This window comes from Mastigoproctus giganteus, chromosome 11 (assembly GCF_048544385.1).
Source record: "Mastigoproctus giganteus isolate SK-2022 chromosome 11, ASM4854438v1, whole genome shotgun sequence".
Classification (NCBI taxonomy): Eukaryota; Metazoa; Arthropoda; class Arachnida; order Uropygi; family Thelyphonidae; genus Mastigoproctus; species Mastigoproctus giganteus.
The window spans coordinates 143148941-143166059 of record NC_143585.1 but is presented as its reverse complement, the minus strand read 5'-3'; the positions used below and the strand labels follow the sequence as shown (position 1 = coordinate 143166059).

Here is a 17119-nt window from a genome sequence, read left to right as displayed (position 1 = left end):
TAAAAATTAAATGAAAGAAAATTGGTAAGTTTTTCATCATTGATTATTTAATTCTGAATGTCAGCATTTTTATAAATTCATAGAACATCATATTTAGTCATGAAGTGTAATAAATATGATTACAAGTTTCATTCTAAAAGTTTGAGATCACAGTCTTACCACGACAATAGGCCTGATCTGCATTATACAGCTGCTATTTGTTTCACATTTTTTCTAAAAAATGTTAACTGCAGACTGTTTGAAATGTTGACTCCATCTGCATTTGCAAAAAGCATGAGGTTTGCATCAGACAGTATGGTAAAAAAAATAATAAAAATACATCCTGTACATGAACTTTTTCTTATCACAATTATAGCTCAATATCATTGTAATATCTACAGATTCGTAGGGAGAACTTCTTGTTATCCCTATGAATCAGCTATATAAAAGGTTAGTACTACAGTACAAAACGTGTAAACCTATGCAGTATATTATAAAAAAATGGAAGTCTTATTATACAAGGCTTATCAGTTATATTAACATGCAACCCGTAAAAATTTCAGTCTCTTTCGGAAGTAGTGATCCCATTCTGTATTCCTTCCTGTTCTCCTATATCATATAGAACTAAAGGTGGTTGGAACTTCTTTCCTGCCACTAGTTTTTCCAAATCCTAAGAAAAGGAAAAATGAAAAAAAAAAAAAAAATATATATATATATACATATATAAGAATATGGAGATGCACCTAACTTTAACAAAAGGGAGAATGTTTTCTATAAAAAAAAACACAATGTTAGTCCTATGATGTGAAATCTAACTTTACATAAAGAAAGGAAGGTTGTATTCCATTACTCATTCAGACATACTCCCATAAATCCACATCTCCAAAACTTTCAGAATTGCTCTCTCTTATATTCATACCTATATTTGTAAGAAATGAAATTTACAGTATTAATAGTAGTAGTGGCAAAAGATGCAAGAAAGAAAGCTTATATAGCATCAGCCAAAAAAAAAAAAAAAACTTACACGCTTCACCCATCCATACTCTCCAAGAATTTATCTAGTTCTTCCTTGAATTTATTCAAACCATCCACTTCCACGATAACAGACAGAAGCCTGTTCCAGCAATCAACCACCCACTGGCTGAAGGCAAACTTCTACACATCTATCCTGCAACCATTATTTCTCAACGTAAATTTATGCCCCCTCATATGTGTAGTCTCAGCAAGATGAAGAATGTCATTCGTGACTATTCAGCTTACTCAATCCATTCAAGGCCTTAAACATCTCAATCAGATCACCACACAAATTACTAGTCTCCAGACTCTGCAATTTGCAGAACCGAAGTCTTTCTAGTTAAGAGCACCCTTTTTGTTCCCTTCACCAATCTAGCTGCCATTCTCTGCACCCATTCCCACAGATCTACATCCTTATACTTCCTAAAGTGAGACCTCCATATCTGTATACAATAGCCAAGAAATTGCCTTGTACAAATGGATAATCACCTCCTTATCCTTGCTAGCAGAGTTACTGTAATATCATTAACAAAACCCTATGAGCTGTGCTGGCAGCACATCTATACACTGCTCAGAGAATTTCATATCTGACTGCACAATTACCTCCAGGTCTTTTTCATTTTCCACTACCCTGAGTGTTTTTTTTTTTTTTTTTTTGTAGTTGTTGGCGCATCGGCTTCTGTGGCCACAGTGCACCTCCCAAGGTTTTTGCAGTACTTTGATCCAAGCCCGAGGCGGGATTCGAACCCGCGACCTTTGGGTTGCCAGGCAGGCACCTTACCCACCTGGCTAGCCCGGTCGGCGCCCTGAGTGTAGTACCATACAGTTGATAAGTTACTTGGGATTACTGCTACCCATATGCAGCAGCTTGCATTTGTCAATATTAAACTTCAACTGCCATTTCTAAGCCAAGTGACCCAATTTTCCTAGATCTTTTTGCAGTAGCTCACCGTGATTACTGTTGTTAACCAACAGCCAACCTTTGTGTCATCTGCAATTTTTTTTAACATTAAGCCTGATGTACCTTCATCAATATCATTAATAAATACTGAAAACAATGAACGCAGTGGGACTAAACTGATAACATTAGTCCATGAAGAGAAGGGCCCATTGATAATCACTCTCTGACTTCTTCCTCTTAATGTCACATTTCTCCAGTTTATACAGCAGTCTTCGATGGGCAGCAGTATCAAAAGGCTTCCTGAAATCCCAGTATATGATATTAAAATTATTTTTTGCATCCAGTTCCTTGGTCACTGCATCATAGTAACTTATCAGATTGGTTAGACAAGATCTCCCCCTTAACAAATCCATGCTGTGACTGCAGTATAATTACATTCCTGGTATAATTTCTTTAACAGTGACTGCATTATTTTCCCTGGAACAGACATTAAGCAAAGAGGTCTGTAATTATTCCTGCCAGCTTTTGATCCCTCTTTATGAATTGGGATTAAATTTGCACATCTCCAGCACATTGGGACCTCCCCTGAATTCAAGGATGCTCTCATAATTAAGGTTAAATGTTTGCTTACCTCCTTTGCTGCTTCCCTTAATATGACTGGATAAATCTCATCCACCAGGTGCCTTTGTTATGTTCAGTTTCAACAATTTCTCTTTCACTTTCCTTTCAGTTATCACAAAGTCATTTAGCTCCCTGTTGGAGTTTGATAAACCTCTAGCACCCCAGCTCCTAAAGAATTCCTCATGCATGAATGCAAAATATGTATTCAATTTGTTAGCGACCTCAACAGGGTCATCAACAGATAACTCATAGAAATCAAGTGGCCCAATGTGATTCAACTTCTTCTTTCTACTGTTAATATAAGCATAGAAATCTCTGCAGCTGATCTTTGCATTCACTGCAAGAGACTTCTCATAAACTGTTATAGTTTTCCTAACTTGCTTTGTGACTTGATTACAGACTAATTTATATATACCATAGGCTTTTGTATCACTTGATAATTTATATGCATCCCATACATTTTTCTTCTCTGTCACAAGTGTCATCAGTTCATCTGACATTCATTTAGGTCTAAGCCTCAAACAGTATTTCTTAGTTGATATTCTGATTACTTCCTTGTATCACTGCCACCCAATGGGTCTTTTACAGATTCTTACTGCATGTAGAATCAATGCTGATAATCATATGAAGAATATTGCCTCCTCTTGTTGCCTCACTAACATGCTACTGCAAAAAACAGTTATCCAATATATCTACAAAAGTCCTGCTAGTGTGTGAGTAACCAACCCACAAATTCCAGTCAACATCTGGAAAGTAAAAATCCCCATTAAAAGACATTCTGATTTACTGGCCCATGTGTACTCTATTTCTCTGTATAGCTGACTGGTATAATTATTATAATCATTATACATATAATACACTCCTACTCTCAATTTTGTTTTCCTAGTGCTTATATCACACCAAACTGACTCAACATTTCATGGGTCCCCAAAGTTGACTTCAGGTAACAGTGAAATTAGATTTAATATTCTTGTTAATTAAGAGCATAACCTCTCCTGTTCTCTCTGTTCTTCTTGTATGCATTGTATTTCCCTTATTCCAATTCAGCATCACTTATGTCTGAGTGACACCATGTCCTGTATCCTTACAATGTCTGCATTTCATGACCTAATCAGTACTTCAAATTCATCAAATTTATTTATAATGCTGTATTAGTATACATACATGTAAGTATACCTGCACATGTTTGTACCTGTACAAGAATAAAAAAATTAAAAAACATGATTACTCACCAATACTGGCAACTCGCTGAGATGTGAAATCAAGATTATATGAATACAATCTATCAATACTGTAAACTGAAAGTGAACTGTTGGTTAGTCTTATCCTGATCCAAGTTATTCCTCAGTAAAATGTGTCATTACTGTGAACAATGAATCAAAAAAGTGTTAACTGTTCAAATTTCACTTTCATTACAATCAAGTGACTCCTACACTAGCTCATTTTATAAGCTAACAGTCTCATTTAAAATCCAGAGTAAAGTGGGTTAGTTTCTTCCAGGAATCTTACACCAAATTGTGTCATTCTATTAAAAAAACAGTACCCTCTTTTTGCTTATTCCCCTTCCTATGAAAGTGATAGTTTTGGATACTTAAGTTTATAAGCAAAGCACACTAATTCTCCAATATATTTCTTCCTGTTTTGGCATTCCTGAAAGCCATATTCCAATTTTAACCAAATTACATTCTCAAACAGTAATCTGCATTAAGTTAATTTTTCTTTGGGGGGGGGGGATATTATATTATAAACAGTAATCTGCATTAAGTTAATTTTTCTTTGGGGGGGGGGGGATATTATATATATGTATATAATGCAGCTATTCCATGTTATCAGAATAAATTTTACACAGGTGTATACTAGACTTTTTCAAATATCATGGACAATGTTAAGGCAATTGTATGAATGCAAACTGATAAATAAAAAAAAAAGAAGAAAATAGTGAGTTTTAACAATAAATTAAATTAGTGTGCTTACTCAATTAATGAACGTGTTAGGTTTCCCATCTTCTGGAACATGTATAAAGGGTTCAGCTGTGCCCAAAATGATATACTGTGCTCATATAGTGAGCATTTAAAACTGTCTTTTACAGAAACTTTGCTAGCAGAGGTAAGGAGCTGATTGTCCCTTTGTACAATGCTATGTTTAGATTGCATCTTGAGTATTGTATACAGGTCTGGAGGCTTCACTTTAAAAAGGATGTAGGTCTATTGAAACAGGCAGGGAAGGGCAACCAGATGGTTAAGGGAACAAATGGGTACCCTTACCAAGAACAGCTTCAGTTCTGCATACTGCAGCATCTGGAGACTAGGCACCTGCAGGGAGGTCTGATTGAGGTGTTTCAGGACTTGAATGGATTGAATAAGCTAAATGCTGATAGCATTCTTCGTCTTGCTGAGATTACACAATTGAGGGGACATTAATAAAAACTGAAGAAGAAGGATGGCTCTATGATAGATGTGTGGAAGCTTGTCTTCAGCCAGGGGGTGGTTGATCGTTTGGAAAATTTTCCAACTGTTGTTATGGAAGTGGGTGGTTTGAATAAATTCAAGGAAGAACAGATAAACTCTTGTATGGATGAAGTGTGTAGGAATTTTTTTTTTTTTGCTGATTATTTATAAACTTGCTTTCTTGCATCATTTTCCACTACTGATATTAATACTAAATACTAAATGCTAATGTGACCTCCTCCAATCCACTTATATGCAACAACCTCATAACATGGCTTTTTTTTTGCCTCCCACCATCATCTGACACTATAGTTTTCATCATCTGACTTACTATAGTTTTAATTTTATTCTCTAACACAGTTTCTATCTTCATTCACCTAACTACAGCCCCTGAGGTTCCGTGTCTTACACACACACACACACACACACACACACACACACACACACACACACACACACACACACACACACTCTCTCTCTCTCTCTCTCTCTCTCTCTCTCTCTCTCTCTCTCTCTCTCTCTCTCTCTCTTGTTTCTATGCCTATTGGACTTGGAATTGAACACCCTCATATTAGAATTCAGAACCTGATTAATCTTCTTAAAGTGACTTCCTTCTACTCCCTCCCAGAATCCCAAATCTTGGCTTAATGCCTAGAAGACATCACCCCACTCCCATCGAACCTATGGCTATCCCCTTACAATGCCCTTAAATTTTCCTCTTTTGTCCCTAGTCCAAAAGTAAACTTAAGGAGGAACCAGTCATATTATTAGAGGGTCCTTGAGGATCACCCTTAAGACTGCTTCTGTTTATTGTGTACAATAATATGTCAACTTAAGATCAATCTATCACTGCTGAATGGGAACTCTATATGGATAATATTAAAATTTAGTCATCAATTCTCTGACTGAACAGTGATGAAATCTGTCCCAATTCTCTTTCATTTTGACTGAACAAATATAATGTTTCTGAAGATGTTGAAATCCACATTTTTCACTTTCTTTTGAATTGGGTAGTTTGGGCTTCTCTGATGCCTCTTATTTCATTAAAAGGTTAGTCACTCAGATCATCTAAATGACTAAGGTTTTACAACTTCAATTAGTATTATTAGAGGCATATGATGCAAGAAAGCAAGCTTATTTAGCATCAGCCAAAAAAAAAAAAAAAAAAAACCCTTCCCATTTCATCCATCCATTCACTCTTAGTTCAGCACTGAATTTATTTAAGCTGTCAACTTCCACAATGACAGAAGGAAATTTGTTCCAGCAATCAACCACCTGCTGGCCAAAGCAAATTTCTGCAAATCTATTCTACAACCATCTTTCCTCAATTTAAATTTATGCCCTCTCAGATGTGGAATCTAAGCAAGAGGAAGAATCCTGTCAGCATTGAGCTTGCTCAAACCACCATTCAAGACCTTATACATCTCAATCAGATCACCTCACAGGTGCCTAGTCTGCAGATGCTGCAATTTGCAGAAGTTAAACCTATCTTCGTGACAGCAACCTTTTGTTCCACTCACTAATCTCATTGCCCTTCTCTGTACTCATTCTAGTAGCTCAACATCTTTCCTAAAATGAGGCCTCCAGACCTGTATGCAGTACTCAAGGTGTGGCCTGACCATTGCTTTATACAAGGCGATAACCACCTCATTATCCCTGCTAGCAAAATTTCTATACAGGTAGCCCTCGTTTTGTGCCGGTCAGAGTTGCACTGATTCACAATAGCACTGGCCACTAACCATAACGCCATTTTTATTTTTATTTTTTTATTTTTGCAATTTTTTTTATAAATTGAAAGTTTAAAATCATCAGACAAAATTTATGGGCATCGTACTGAACTATGTATCATGCACTGTTCATGTGATTAAGAACAATTGAGCTAATCAGCAATTAGTGCATCCGTATCAGAGAAAGAAAACTTCCCGCCCTCAAATTAGCTACTCGTGGAAGCGGGAGGTAAAGCATTCAGTTGGTTGTTGTTTACGCCATGTACTACACATGTTGGAAATTTATTACTAATTGTGCTATTAATAAATTAAATAATCATTAATAGTAGTGATAGCCGTGTGCAGCTTTTGCCAATAATGATAACCATGTGCAGTTTTTGCCAGTCGTGTTATTAAGTTTTTAATTTAATTAGAATAAAAAGACGGCATGTCTGGTAAAAGAAGTTCAATGAATACTAGTGAAAATGAAAGCATGAAAAAGGCATATTGATCTATCACATTGGAAAATAAGATGGAGATTATTCGGAGGATGGAAGCTGATGAAAGCTGCCCTAACATGTGTAGAGCTATGAATATGCCTCCATTGACTGTTACTACAATTATGAAGAATGCTGATAAAATAAAACAATCAATTCAAAGCATTACAAAAGTAAGTGCTACACAAGTTAGTTACAGCAGAAATAAGCTTTTGGAAAAAATGGAGCAACTGCTGGTACTTTGGGTCGATGACCTGAACCAAAAAAACATTCTCCAAGCTGTAATAACTGAAAAGGCTAAGTCAATTTTTGAAGACTTAAAGAAGAAAGAAGGTCAGTGCAATGAAATATTTTTGGCTAGCAAGGGATGGTTCATGAGATTTAAAGCAAGATCCAAATGTAGAAGTGTGAAAATTACTGGTGAAGCAGAAAGTGCAGATGTTGAGGTGGCTGCCACATTCCCTGCAGAGTTTCAGGCCATAGTACAGGAGGGTGATTACCCTTCAGATCTCATCTTCAATGTTGATGAAACGGGCCTTTATTGGAAAAAGTTGCCCTTAAGAACCTTCACTGGCCATGAAGAAAAGTTGGCTCCTCGATTTAAAGCATCAAAAGACAGGCTGATACTTTTGTTGTCAGGCAATTTAAAATTGAAGCCAATGTTGGTGTACCATTCAGAAACACCACATGTTATGAAAGGTTTAAACAAAGCCATGTTGCCTGTGTACTGGAAGTCAAACAAGAAGGTTTGGGTGGTAGGCACAGGACATCTTGGATTGGTACACCAACTATTTTTGCCCTACCGTTCTCAAATTCTGCAATCACAAAAATACACCAACCAAGGCTATTCTTCTTTTGGACAATGCCCCGAATAACAAATCTGGCATTCTGATGAAAGAGGCATTCTGATGAAGTCAGAATGCCTCTTTAAGTTAATGTTGTTTATATGCCTCCTAATACCATCAGTTTGCAACCCATGGACCAGGGGGTAATAGCCATCTTTAAAGCTTATTATCTGCGGCAAATATTTACAGAAATGGTGAAAGCTTTGGAAGTGTCCAACATTACCATCAGAGAATATTGGTGGTCGTTTGATGTCTTAAAGGGCATCAATCACATTAACACAGCCTGGCAAGAAGTGACTGTCAATTGTCTAAATGGAGTGTGGCATAAATTTCTCCCAGATCTCATGCATGACTTCAGACGATTCAAGCCACAACAGAATGTTGTAGAAGACATCAGCAGGCTGGCACAACAGGCAGGGTTAGAAGAAGTTACAGTTAAAGATGTAACAAAGCTCTTGAAGAGTCATGCAGAGACTCTTTCAAATGAAAACCTTGAAATTACCCCAGGGGCTCATATCTGGTGAGTATGAGCTTGGCACACCCAGGGTTCCAAGCTGGATATCATCATTCTTCTCTTTCTTGGTGATTTCCTTCTACTTCTCTCTCTTTCTCTCTGGGTCACAGGGTAAATCAATTTTTTTTTTTTTTTTGGTTGGTGCAGCATAGGCCTCAGGCTTCCTTGCACCATATGGCTAATAATAATAATAATAAAATAAAGAGCTAGCTGCAAAGCTTAGCCAACAGCAGGAGAAAGAGACAGAAGAAGACTCTCCTCTAAAAATTATGAAGGTCAGTGATCTACAATGGATCTTTGCAAGTATAGAGTCCCACACTAATGAGCTTTGTGACATTGATCACGACTGGGAGAGGAGTGCCACAGTTAAAAGGGATGTATATCAACCCTGAGCCCATATTTTGAAATTCTTAAAGAAAGGAGGAAGAAATCCAGGCAAATCAACACTTGATCCTTTCTTCAAAAAAAGGCAATCTTCTCAACCAGAGCCATCAACAGAACATTATCAACCAGGGCCGTCAACAGCAGATCCTCAACCAGAACCTTCAAGAGCCAACTAAAACTTTGACATTATGCCACTGTCAAAATGTTTTATGTATGTATTAATTTTTTTTTTTTACATGTATGTACTTATTATATTTATGCAGGTTAAAAATAAAACACTTTTTTAATTAAAAAAGTTTATTTCTTTGCTTTAAATATACTAGTATTGAAAAGGATAGGTAAACTTTTGGTGCCTGGAACCTAACCCTGTGATTTACCATTGACTGCATGATATAAAGGGTTCTATTTGCACCAATTCCATTTGCACCTTCCCCCCCAGGAACCTAACTCCAGTGTAAATCGAGGGCTACCTGTATATCATTGACAAAGACCTCTTGAGCTACTCTTGCAGCCTGTCTGCACTGCTCAGAAAACTTCATATCTGACTGCACAATTACCCCAGGTATTTTTCATTCTCCACTACCCTGAGTAGTACCACACAGTTGGTATGTTACTCTGTGGTAACTGCTACCCATATAAAACACATATAAAACAGTTATAAAACAGATATTTGATATAATATTGCTATTACATGAATGAGTAATTGACAAATGATAAAGAGAGACATTCTCCACAGGTTAAACTGATTAAAGTTCAGAACACACCGGTAGCAATACAGATGGCTTGAGGGTTAACTGGATCAAGCCATCACAGTATGCTGTTTCTAGCCGCCGAATACACTTGGGCAGTGAGGGAAGTTAGCAAACACTTAGCCATAATTATAAGAGCTTCCTTAGATTCAGGGGTCGTCCCCATGGACTGGAGATGTGCAGATGTATCCCCAATTCACAGAGGGGGGTTCAAAGGGTGACACAAATAATTATAGGCCTGTTAGTTTAACTTCTGTTCCGAGGAAAATAATGGAGTCACTGGTTAAAGAGGTGATACAGGATCACCTAGACAAGACTGGTATTAATAGTTGAAGTAATAGTTCAGACACATCATGGGTTTGTTAAGGGGAAGTCTTGTCTGACCAATCTGACTGGATACTACGATGTGGTCACAAAGGAACTGAATGCAAAAAGTAATTTTGATATCATATTTTTGGATTTCAGTAAAGCTTTTGAAACTGTTGCACATGGAAGACTGCTGTACAAATTGAAGGAGCATGGCATTAAGGGCAAGTTGCTGCAATGTATAAAGGGATGGTTGAGTGGGAAACGGCAGAGAGTGGTAATAAATGGACACTGCTCTACGTGGACTAATGTTATTAGTGGAATTCCCTAGAGTTTGGTGCTGGGCCCATTGTTATTTTGTGTATTTATCAATGATATTGATGAAGGCATATCAGGCTTAATATCCAAGTTTGCAGATGATACAAAGGTTGGCAGGGTTATTAATGACACTAAAGACAGTATGCTACTGCAACAGGAACTAGAAAAGTTAGACAGATGGGCTGAGAAGTGGAAACTGAAGTTTAACTTTGACAAATGCAAGGTATTGCATATGGGTAGAAGTAAGCCCAAGAGACACATACCAACTGTGTGGTACCACACTCAGGGAAGTGGAAAATGAAAAAGACCTGGGGGTAATTGTGCATTCAGATATGATTTGTTATTTGTTATTTTGGTTTTTAGGAGCATTAGCAACTAAGGCCATATTGCTCAGGGATATGCGGTGATCATTCCCTGACCTTTCCGCATCCTCTGTATTTGGTGGTGATGGGCTCGAACACCGGTCTAATCAAGAAGCGCATGCTATGCACTGCTGCTCCTTCCCACCTGGCTACGGAGGCGTTGATTTAGATATGAAGTTCTCTGAGTAGCACAGATGGGCTGCCAGAGCAGGTCAAAGAGTTTTGTCAATGATATATAGGAATTTTGCTAGCAGAGACAAAGAGGTGATTATCCCGTTGTGTAAGGCAATGGTCAGACCACACCTTGAGTATTACGTATAGGTCTGGAAGCCTCATTTAGAAAGGATGTAGAGTTACTAGAATGAGTATAGAGAAGAGCAACAAGATTGGTGAGAGGAACAAAGGGTTGCGCTTATGAAAAAAGGCTTAAGTTCTGCAAATTGCAGCATCTGCGAGGTGATCTGATTGAGGTGTATAAGGCCTTGAATGGTTTGAATAAGCTCAATGCTGACAGTATACTTCCACTTGCTCAGACTAAGAACCCAAGGGAGCATAGATTAGATTCAAATTGAGGAAAGACAGTTGTAGAACAGATATGTGGAAGTTGATAGCTTAAATAAATTTAAGACTGAACTAGACAAACGTTTCGAGTGACTGGATGGGCAAAATGGGAAGGTGTGTTTTTTTTTTTTTTTTTTTGCTGATGCTGAATAAGCTTGCTTTTTTGCATCATATGCCTCAACTAATGCTAATAGTGCAGTTTGGTGGATGCACATTGGAAGACTATTGGATTTTCTAAGGTAGGATGTTGACAGAATATCCATCACACCTTGTTTATTGCTTTTCTTCATGCTGTGCATTCTGCATTCCACCATGGTTTCAGAAAAGGTGGAAACTGAGTCAATCTCTTCAGCATTGTATTTGCCACTGCTTGGACAATGCTCTGTGTGATGTGCTTTAATGTATCACAGAGCCAATTAATGTGGGGCATCATTAATTCAGTCAGGCTCTTTGTGGACTGTGGCTGTATGAAAGATTGCTAGAGGTTTGAAGGCATTCCAGTCAGCACGGCTGATCTTCCACCATGATATCCTATACAGATGGCATGGTTTCCCTTTGCAAAAGGTGGATATCACAGGGAAGTATTAGTATTAGCAATGGCCATATGGTGCAAGAAAGCCTATGACTTTAAGCTGCACCAGCCAAAAAAATAAAATAAAATTAAATAATAATAAAAATAAAATACAAATAAGAAAATTTAAAAAAAATTAATAATAAGAGAAAAGGAAATAGACAACCTATGCATTTCCTCCTTCTGTAGGCAATTATCCAGCCGACCTTTGAATTTCTCCAAACTATCAGCCTCACCAACCCATGTAGGTAACTTATTCCAGCAATTTATAACTCGCTGGCTAAAATAATTCTTCCTACACTTTGATCCTCCTTTGTAAATTGGGGACATATTTGCACATCTCCAGTCCATGAGGATCTCCCTTGAGTCCAAGGAAGCTTTCATAATGAAGGCAAAGAGTTTGCTTGCTTCTTTTGCTGCCTCTTTTAATATAACTGGATAGATCCCAATCCACCCCAGGAGCCTTCCTTATGTTTACCTTCAACAAATTCTCCTCCACTTTGCTCTCAGTTATTACAAAATCACCTTAGCTCCGTGTTAGAATTTGATAAACTTCTGGCATTTCCCTCCTTGAATAACTCCTCATGTGTGAATGTAGTTGCAAAATACTCATTACAGACTATTTTATAAGTGCCATAGGCTTCTGTGTCGCCTGATAATTTATATGCATCCCATGTATATTTTTCATCCCTGCCACGAGCCTCATTAATTCAGATGAATTAATGAGGCTCATGATTTATATGCATCCCATGTATATTTTTCATCCCTGCCATGAGCCTCATTAATTCATCTGACACCCATTTAGCCTTAAACCTTGAACAGTATTTCTAAGTTAGTATGAAAAGCCTAACAGCGTGCATGATTAAGTCCCTGAAGGATGAAATTTAGAGTTGGTAATATCATCAATTGATCCCATTATAGAATTTAAAAACTGTCTGAGACCCCTGTAGTCACCTTTATGAAAGCAAATGCCCTTCCCTTTATACTTGATGGTACTTACATCTTTAAATAAATCCCACATCAGTACATTGTGATCGCTCTCACCGACTGGTTCCATTATCTGCAAATTCTTAATGCACAAATAATCACTGCTGATTATCAGATCAAGAGTAATACTCCCTCTGATTGCTTATCGAACATGTTGCTGTAGAAAACAGTTATCCAATAAATCCACAAAAGTCTTGCTAGTGTGTGAGTGACCAATGCACAAGTTTCACTCAATATCTGAAAAGTTAAAATCCCCCATTATAATTTACTTCTGTATATTAAATAATGTAATATTAAATTATAATTTACATTCTGATTTACTTGCCCACTCTATTTCTCTGCACAATTGTTCATTATACTCATCAGATTCATTAAGCCTATACCACACACCTACTCTCATTTTCCCTTTCCCAGTGCTTATGTAATACCAAACTGATTCAACACTGCATTGTCCACCAATGTCAATTGGAGGCACTTCCTTAGATTTTATGTGTTTCTTAACTAACAGCATAACCCCTCCTCCGTTCTTGTCCTGTCTATCCTTTCTGTACACATTTTACTCCCCAAATTCCAATTCTCACTGCTTATATCTGTGTGACACCACATCTTTGATATCCCAACAATATCTGCTTAAGATGTCTTGACCAGCACTACAAACTCATAAAATGTATTAATTATACTCCTAGCATTGGTGTACATGCAAGTATACATGCACCTGTTTCTACTCTTAGTTACCCTAACATAGCCCATGTATTTACTTGTTCCACTATGACCCCAGAAGTCCTCGAAATCTTCAGCATCTTGTTTCCAGGCTAGTGCTCATTCTAATAGAAGAAGTGCAAGGATCACTTTTGCCTCTGCCTGTGGCCACTGTTAATCTAGTCTGTGTATCCACTCCCCCCCCCCCCCAAGCTAGCAGTTTTCCAACTCACCTAATGCTGTCTCAATAGCATCAGCAAATAATCTTGCACCCTTTCTATTTAAGTGTACTCCATCCTGGTAGAAGCAGTCTCTCCTGTGAACAAGCACAGACCATGTTGAAAAAAAATTCTACCCCAAGAGCCTTGCACAATCTCTCCTAGCCAAAGTGACTAACAAGGCTCTCATCATATAGTACCTCCTGTCGTGTCTAGGTAGAATTGCAGACACTTTCACATTCAACCCTAACTCACAACTTTTATTTAAGCAGGGGCCAAAGTGGTGTATTGAAGCTGGGCCCTCTCAACCACCAGGATCCCCTTTCTGAGTTTCCACAGGTCGCAGCATATGGTAAGCATGCCAGATTTCTATGGTGTTAGCTTGGAACCTAATCTGTGAGCATTGGATCCCAGCGATGCTAATTTGGAGGACAAGAAGTGTCACTGGTAGGTCCCCTCAACCACGTAACGAGCACCCATGTTAAGGGGGATGAAAAGGCATTAAAATCTTCACATATACATGTGTAACATTAGTAAGAGCGATGTTATGATACTGTAGGTTTGGTTTCTGTGATCTTTGTAAATACATAGAGTAACCTGATTAAACTTACTGCTTTCCTTATAGAGCCACTCATTGATTAACGTAAGGGTTGCATTCCATGGAACCCTATGTAATTCGGAATTTCCCCCATGCTTGTGCGTGCAGCACTCACAACTGTGCTCAGTGAATTGATTGAATCAAAAAAGAAATGTTCCACGAACACGAGAATAGAATTATTTATTGTATTTATTCAATTTTTTATCTCATGTGCAGGAAAAATTACAAAAGAGGGTAATTTAAAAAATTTAAAAATTATAGAATTACAAAAAAAAGAGAGGAAATAGGCATAATGTCTGTAAGTTTCACCTCTCAAGCATCATTGCCAGAATCGATGTCTTCAGCTGATAAGTACGCCAATGTGGAGGTTGAGGGCTGTGGAGATTTAGAAGGGGTTGGCCACTCAACCTTACGAAAGAACATATTGTTGGATGAGTTTTTTGTAGCAAGCAAGCATATCATTCATCTCTGTTAACTTTTAAGAATTGTTCGCTGTCAGGATCCATCTTCTCCAACCTTGTCATTGCCAGCTCTCTGGTGATAAATCGTCTCGGCTCCTCATTTGGTTCATTTGGTTTATTGCTGCCTGTAAGTCAATAAGTTCTTCGTTAGATAATTCCTTCTCTTATTCCTCTATTAACTCCTCCACATCTTTGGATCAATCTCCAACTGAATTAGCTCTGCAACCTTTACAACCTTATCTGTAACCTCTTCATATGATTTGTCTTTTTCAAATGCTTCAAAGCCTTTTACGTGCCGTGGGTATATTTTCTTCCATGCAGCATTTAAACAACTCTTATTAATTTCCGCCCAGGACTTATTAACGTTTAAGATGGCGTGGTAAATATTGTAAGATTTCCAAAAGTTTCTTAACGTAAAATTTTTCTCGCCGTCTACTGCAGACAATGCCTAAGCAAATGCTGTGCGTAAATAGTATGCTTTTAAATTCAAAATAACACTCTGATCCATAGGTTGGAGGAGTGAAGTCGTGTTTGGCGGTAGAAATACGACTCTGACATTCAAATTGAAATCATCTAGATGCATGGGAAGCAAAATATTGAAAGGAACATTGTTGTCCTTACAATATTTTTCAATCTTGGGAATGAAGCAGCATTTAAACCAATCCTCAAAGAGAGATATTATTATCCATGCTCTCTAGTTCAATTGAAAATGCTCAGGTAGGGTGGCTTTATTGATTCCCTGAAATGTACGAGGATTTCCCGAATGGTACACATTAGCTCCAAGCAAGAGTGTGGCCCTATCTTTTAAAGCCTTGAAACCTGGCATTATCTTTTCCTCTTTGGCAATGTATGTTCGATCCGGCATTGTTTTTACAATACAGAGCAGTCTCATCAACATTAAAAATTTGCTGTGATGAAGCCACCTTCATCAAAAATTTTTTCCAACACATCACAAAATTTCTCTGCAGCTGAAGAATCGGCACTTATGACTTCACTGCATACTTGAATGTCTTGCCACATTGCTTGCCACAAGCTTGGCTTGGGGTTCACTGTACTTATCCTTAATATCTTCATAAATACTCCTTGCTTTTGCTTGAATGGCCATTGGACTCAGGGGCAATTTCTTCTAAATCTGAATTTCCATCCATATTATTAATAGTTGTTCCCTGTTTGAATAAACAGTTCACGTGTCAAATTAATTGACACTCAATTAAACTATGCTATGTGGTTGATTACTGGGACAATAAGATTGACCCCAAATTTTTGGCTACCAATTCTAAGCCACATCTACGTAGATCTGCAGCTCTTCTCCGGGAATATAAAAGGATAATGGAGATCACAAGTTTACAATCCATAATGATTTTGCTGATACCAAAATGGAAAGACTTCCTTCTAAGAAACCTTCAGTCAGAACAGCATTGAAATTGATTTAAGTGCAAATTTTGATCTGATTATTGAATGGAAACAGGAATGGAATTCCGATCAGTCACTAGATACAGCAGCCTTAATGTGCATAACCAAGAAACCTGATGGATTCGATCTCCCTAGAAGAATATGGTAAAAAGTGAATCGAATTAGGACTAAACATGGAAGGTGTGCTGATGCATTATACAAGTGGAAATGGATTGACGCCCTGGGATGTGATTGCGGTGATGGAAGTCAGACCATCGAATACATCATACAGGACTGCCCCCTTAGGGCTTACCAAGGAGATCCGAGAGACTTACTGGAATTAATGCCCATGTCAATTGATTATATTAATAACTTGGACATACAATTATAGTAGTCCATATATATTATATATAAATTTTATACAAATGTCATACAGTTGTTAATTTTTTTTAATAATCCTTATTTTAATATTATAAATATGACTAATTGTGAACTTAAACAGAATTGAGTAACTTCGTGTGGTCTGAGATATGAGATATTGTAATTTTTTCTTGATTGATGGAGCAGTTGTTGTGAGATGTAAGAGTTGCCACATGATAAATAAATAAATAGCTGTTCCACCTTCAATATAGCACCTGAGCGCTGTTTTGAGATCACTGTTGATCTTAAGTGCATTGATCCTTTTATACACGTACTGTCCTTTAAAATAGTATTCACTGTTGAAGCAGCAAGACCTAATTCCCTCGCAATAGATGACAAACTTTGTCCTGCTTCATACTTCTTAATCATTTTCATCGTCATTTCTAAATCAATTGTGTTTTGTTTCCTGGCACTGCCAGCACTTGCACTTTCCACTGGTCCCTTTCCCTTCATCATTGTAATACGTAAATAAGAATTAAGAGAAATTTCTGAAAATTTATTTTCCATATGATTGAAGATTTCAGTGAAGGGGAATTAATTTCACCAATAATACCTTAATGTAAAAGCCC

At 37.5% G+C, this 17119-nt stretch overlaps 1 protein-coding gene across 1 annotated transcript in view; it reads right to left on the bottom strand.

Annotated features, from left to right (window-relative positions):
* Positions 1-458: 458 nt before the first annotated feature.
* The window catches only part of LOC150078488 (UDP-N-acetylhexosamine pyrophosphorylase-like), a 296675-nt gene continuing 280014 nt past the window's right edge, over positions 459-17119 (bottom strand). The window contains exon 11 of the mRNA XM_090385379.1: positions 459-649. Within this exon, the coding sequence (XP_090241505.1) occupies positions 539-649 (111 nt within the window). The 3' untranslated portion in view covers positions 459-538. The remainder of the gene's footprint in view (positions 650-17119) is intronic.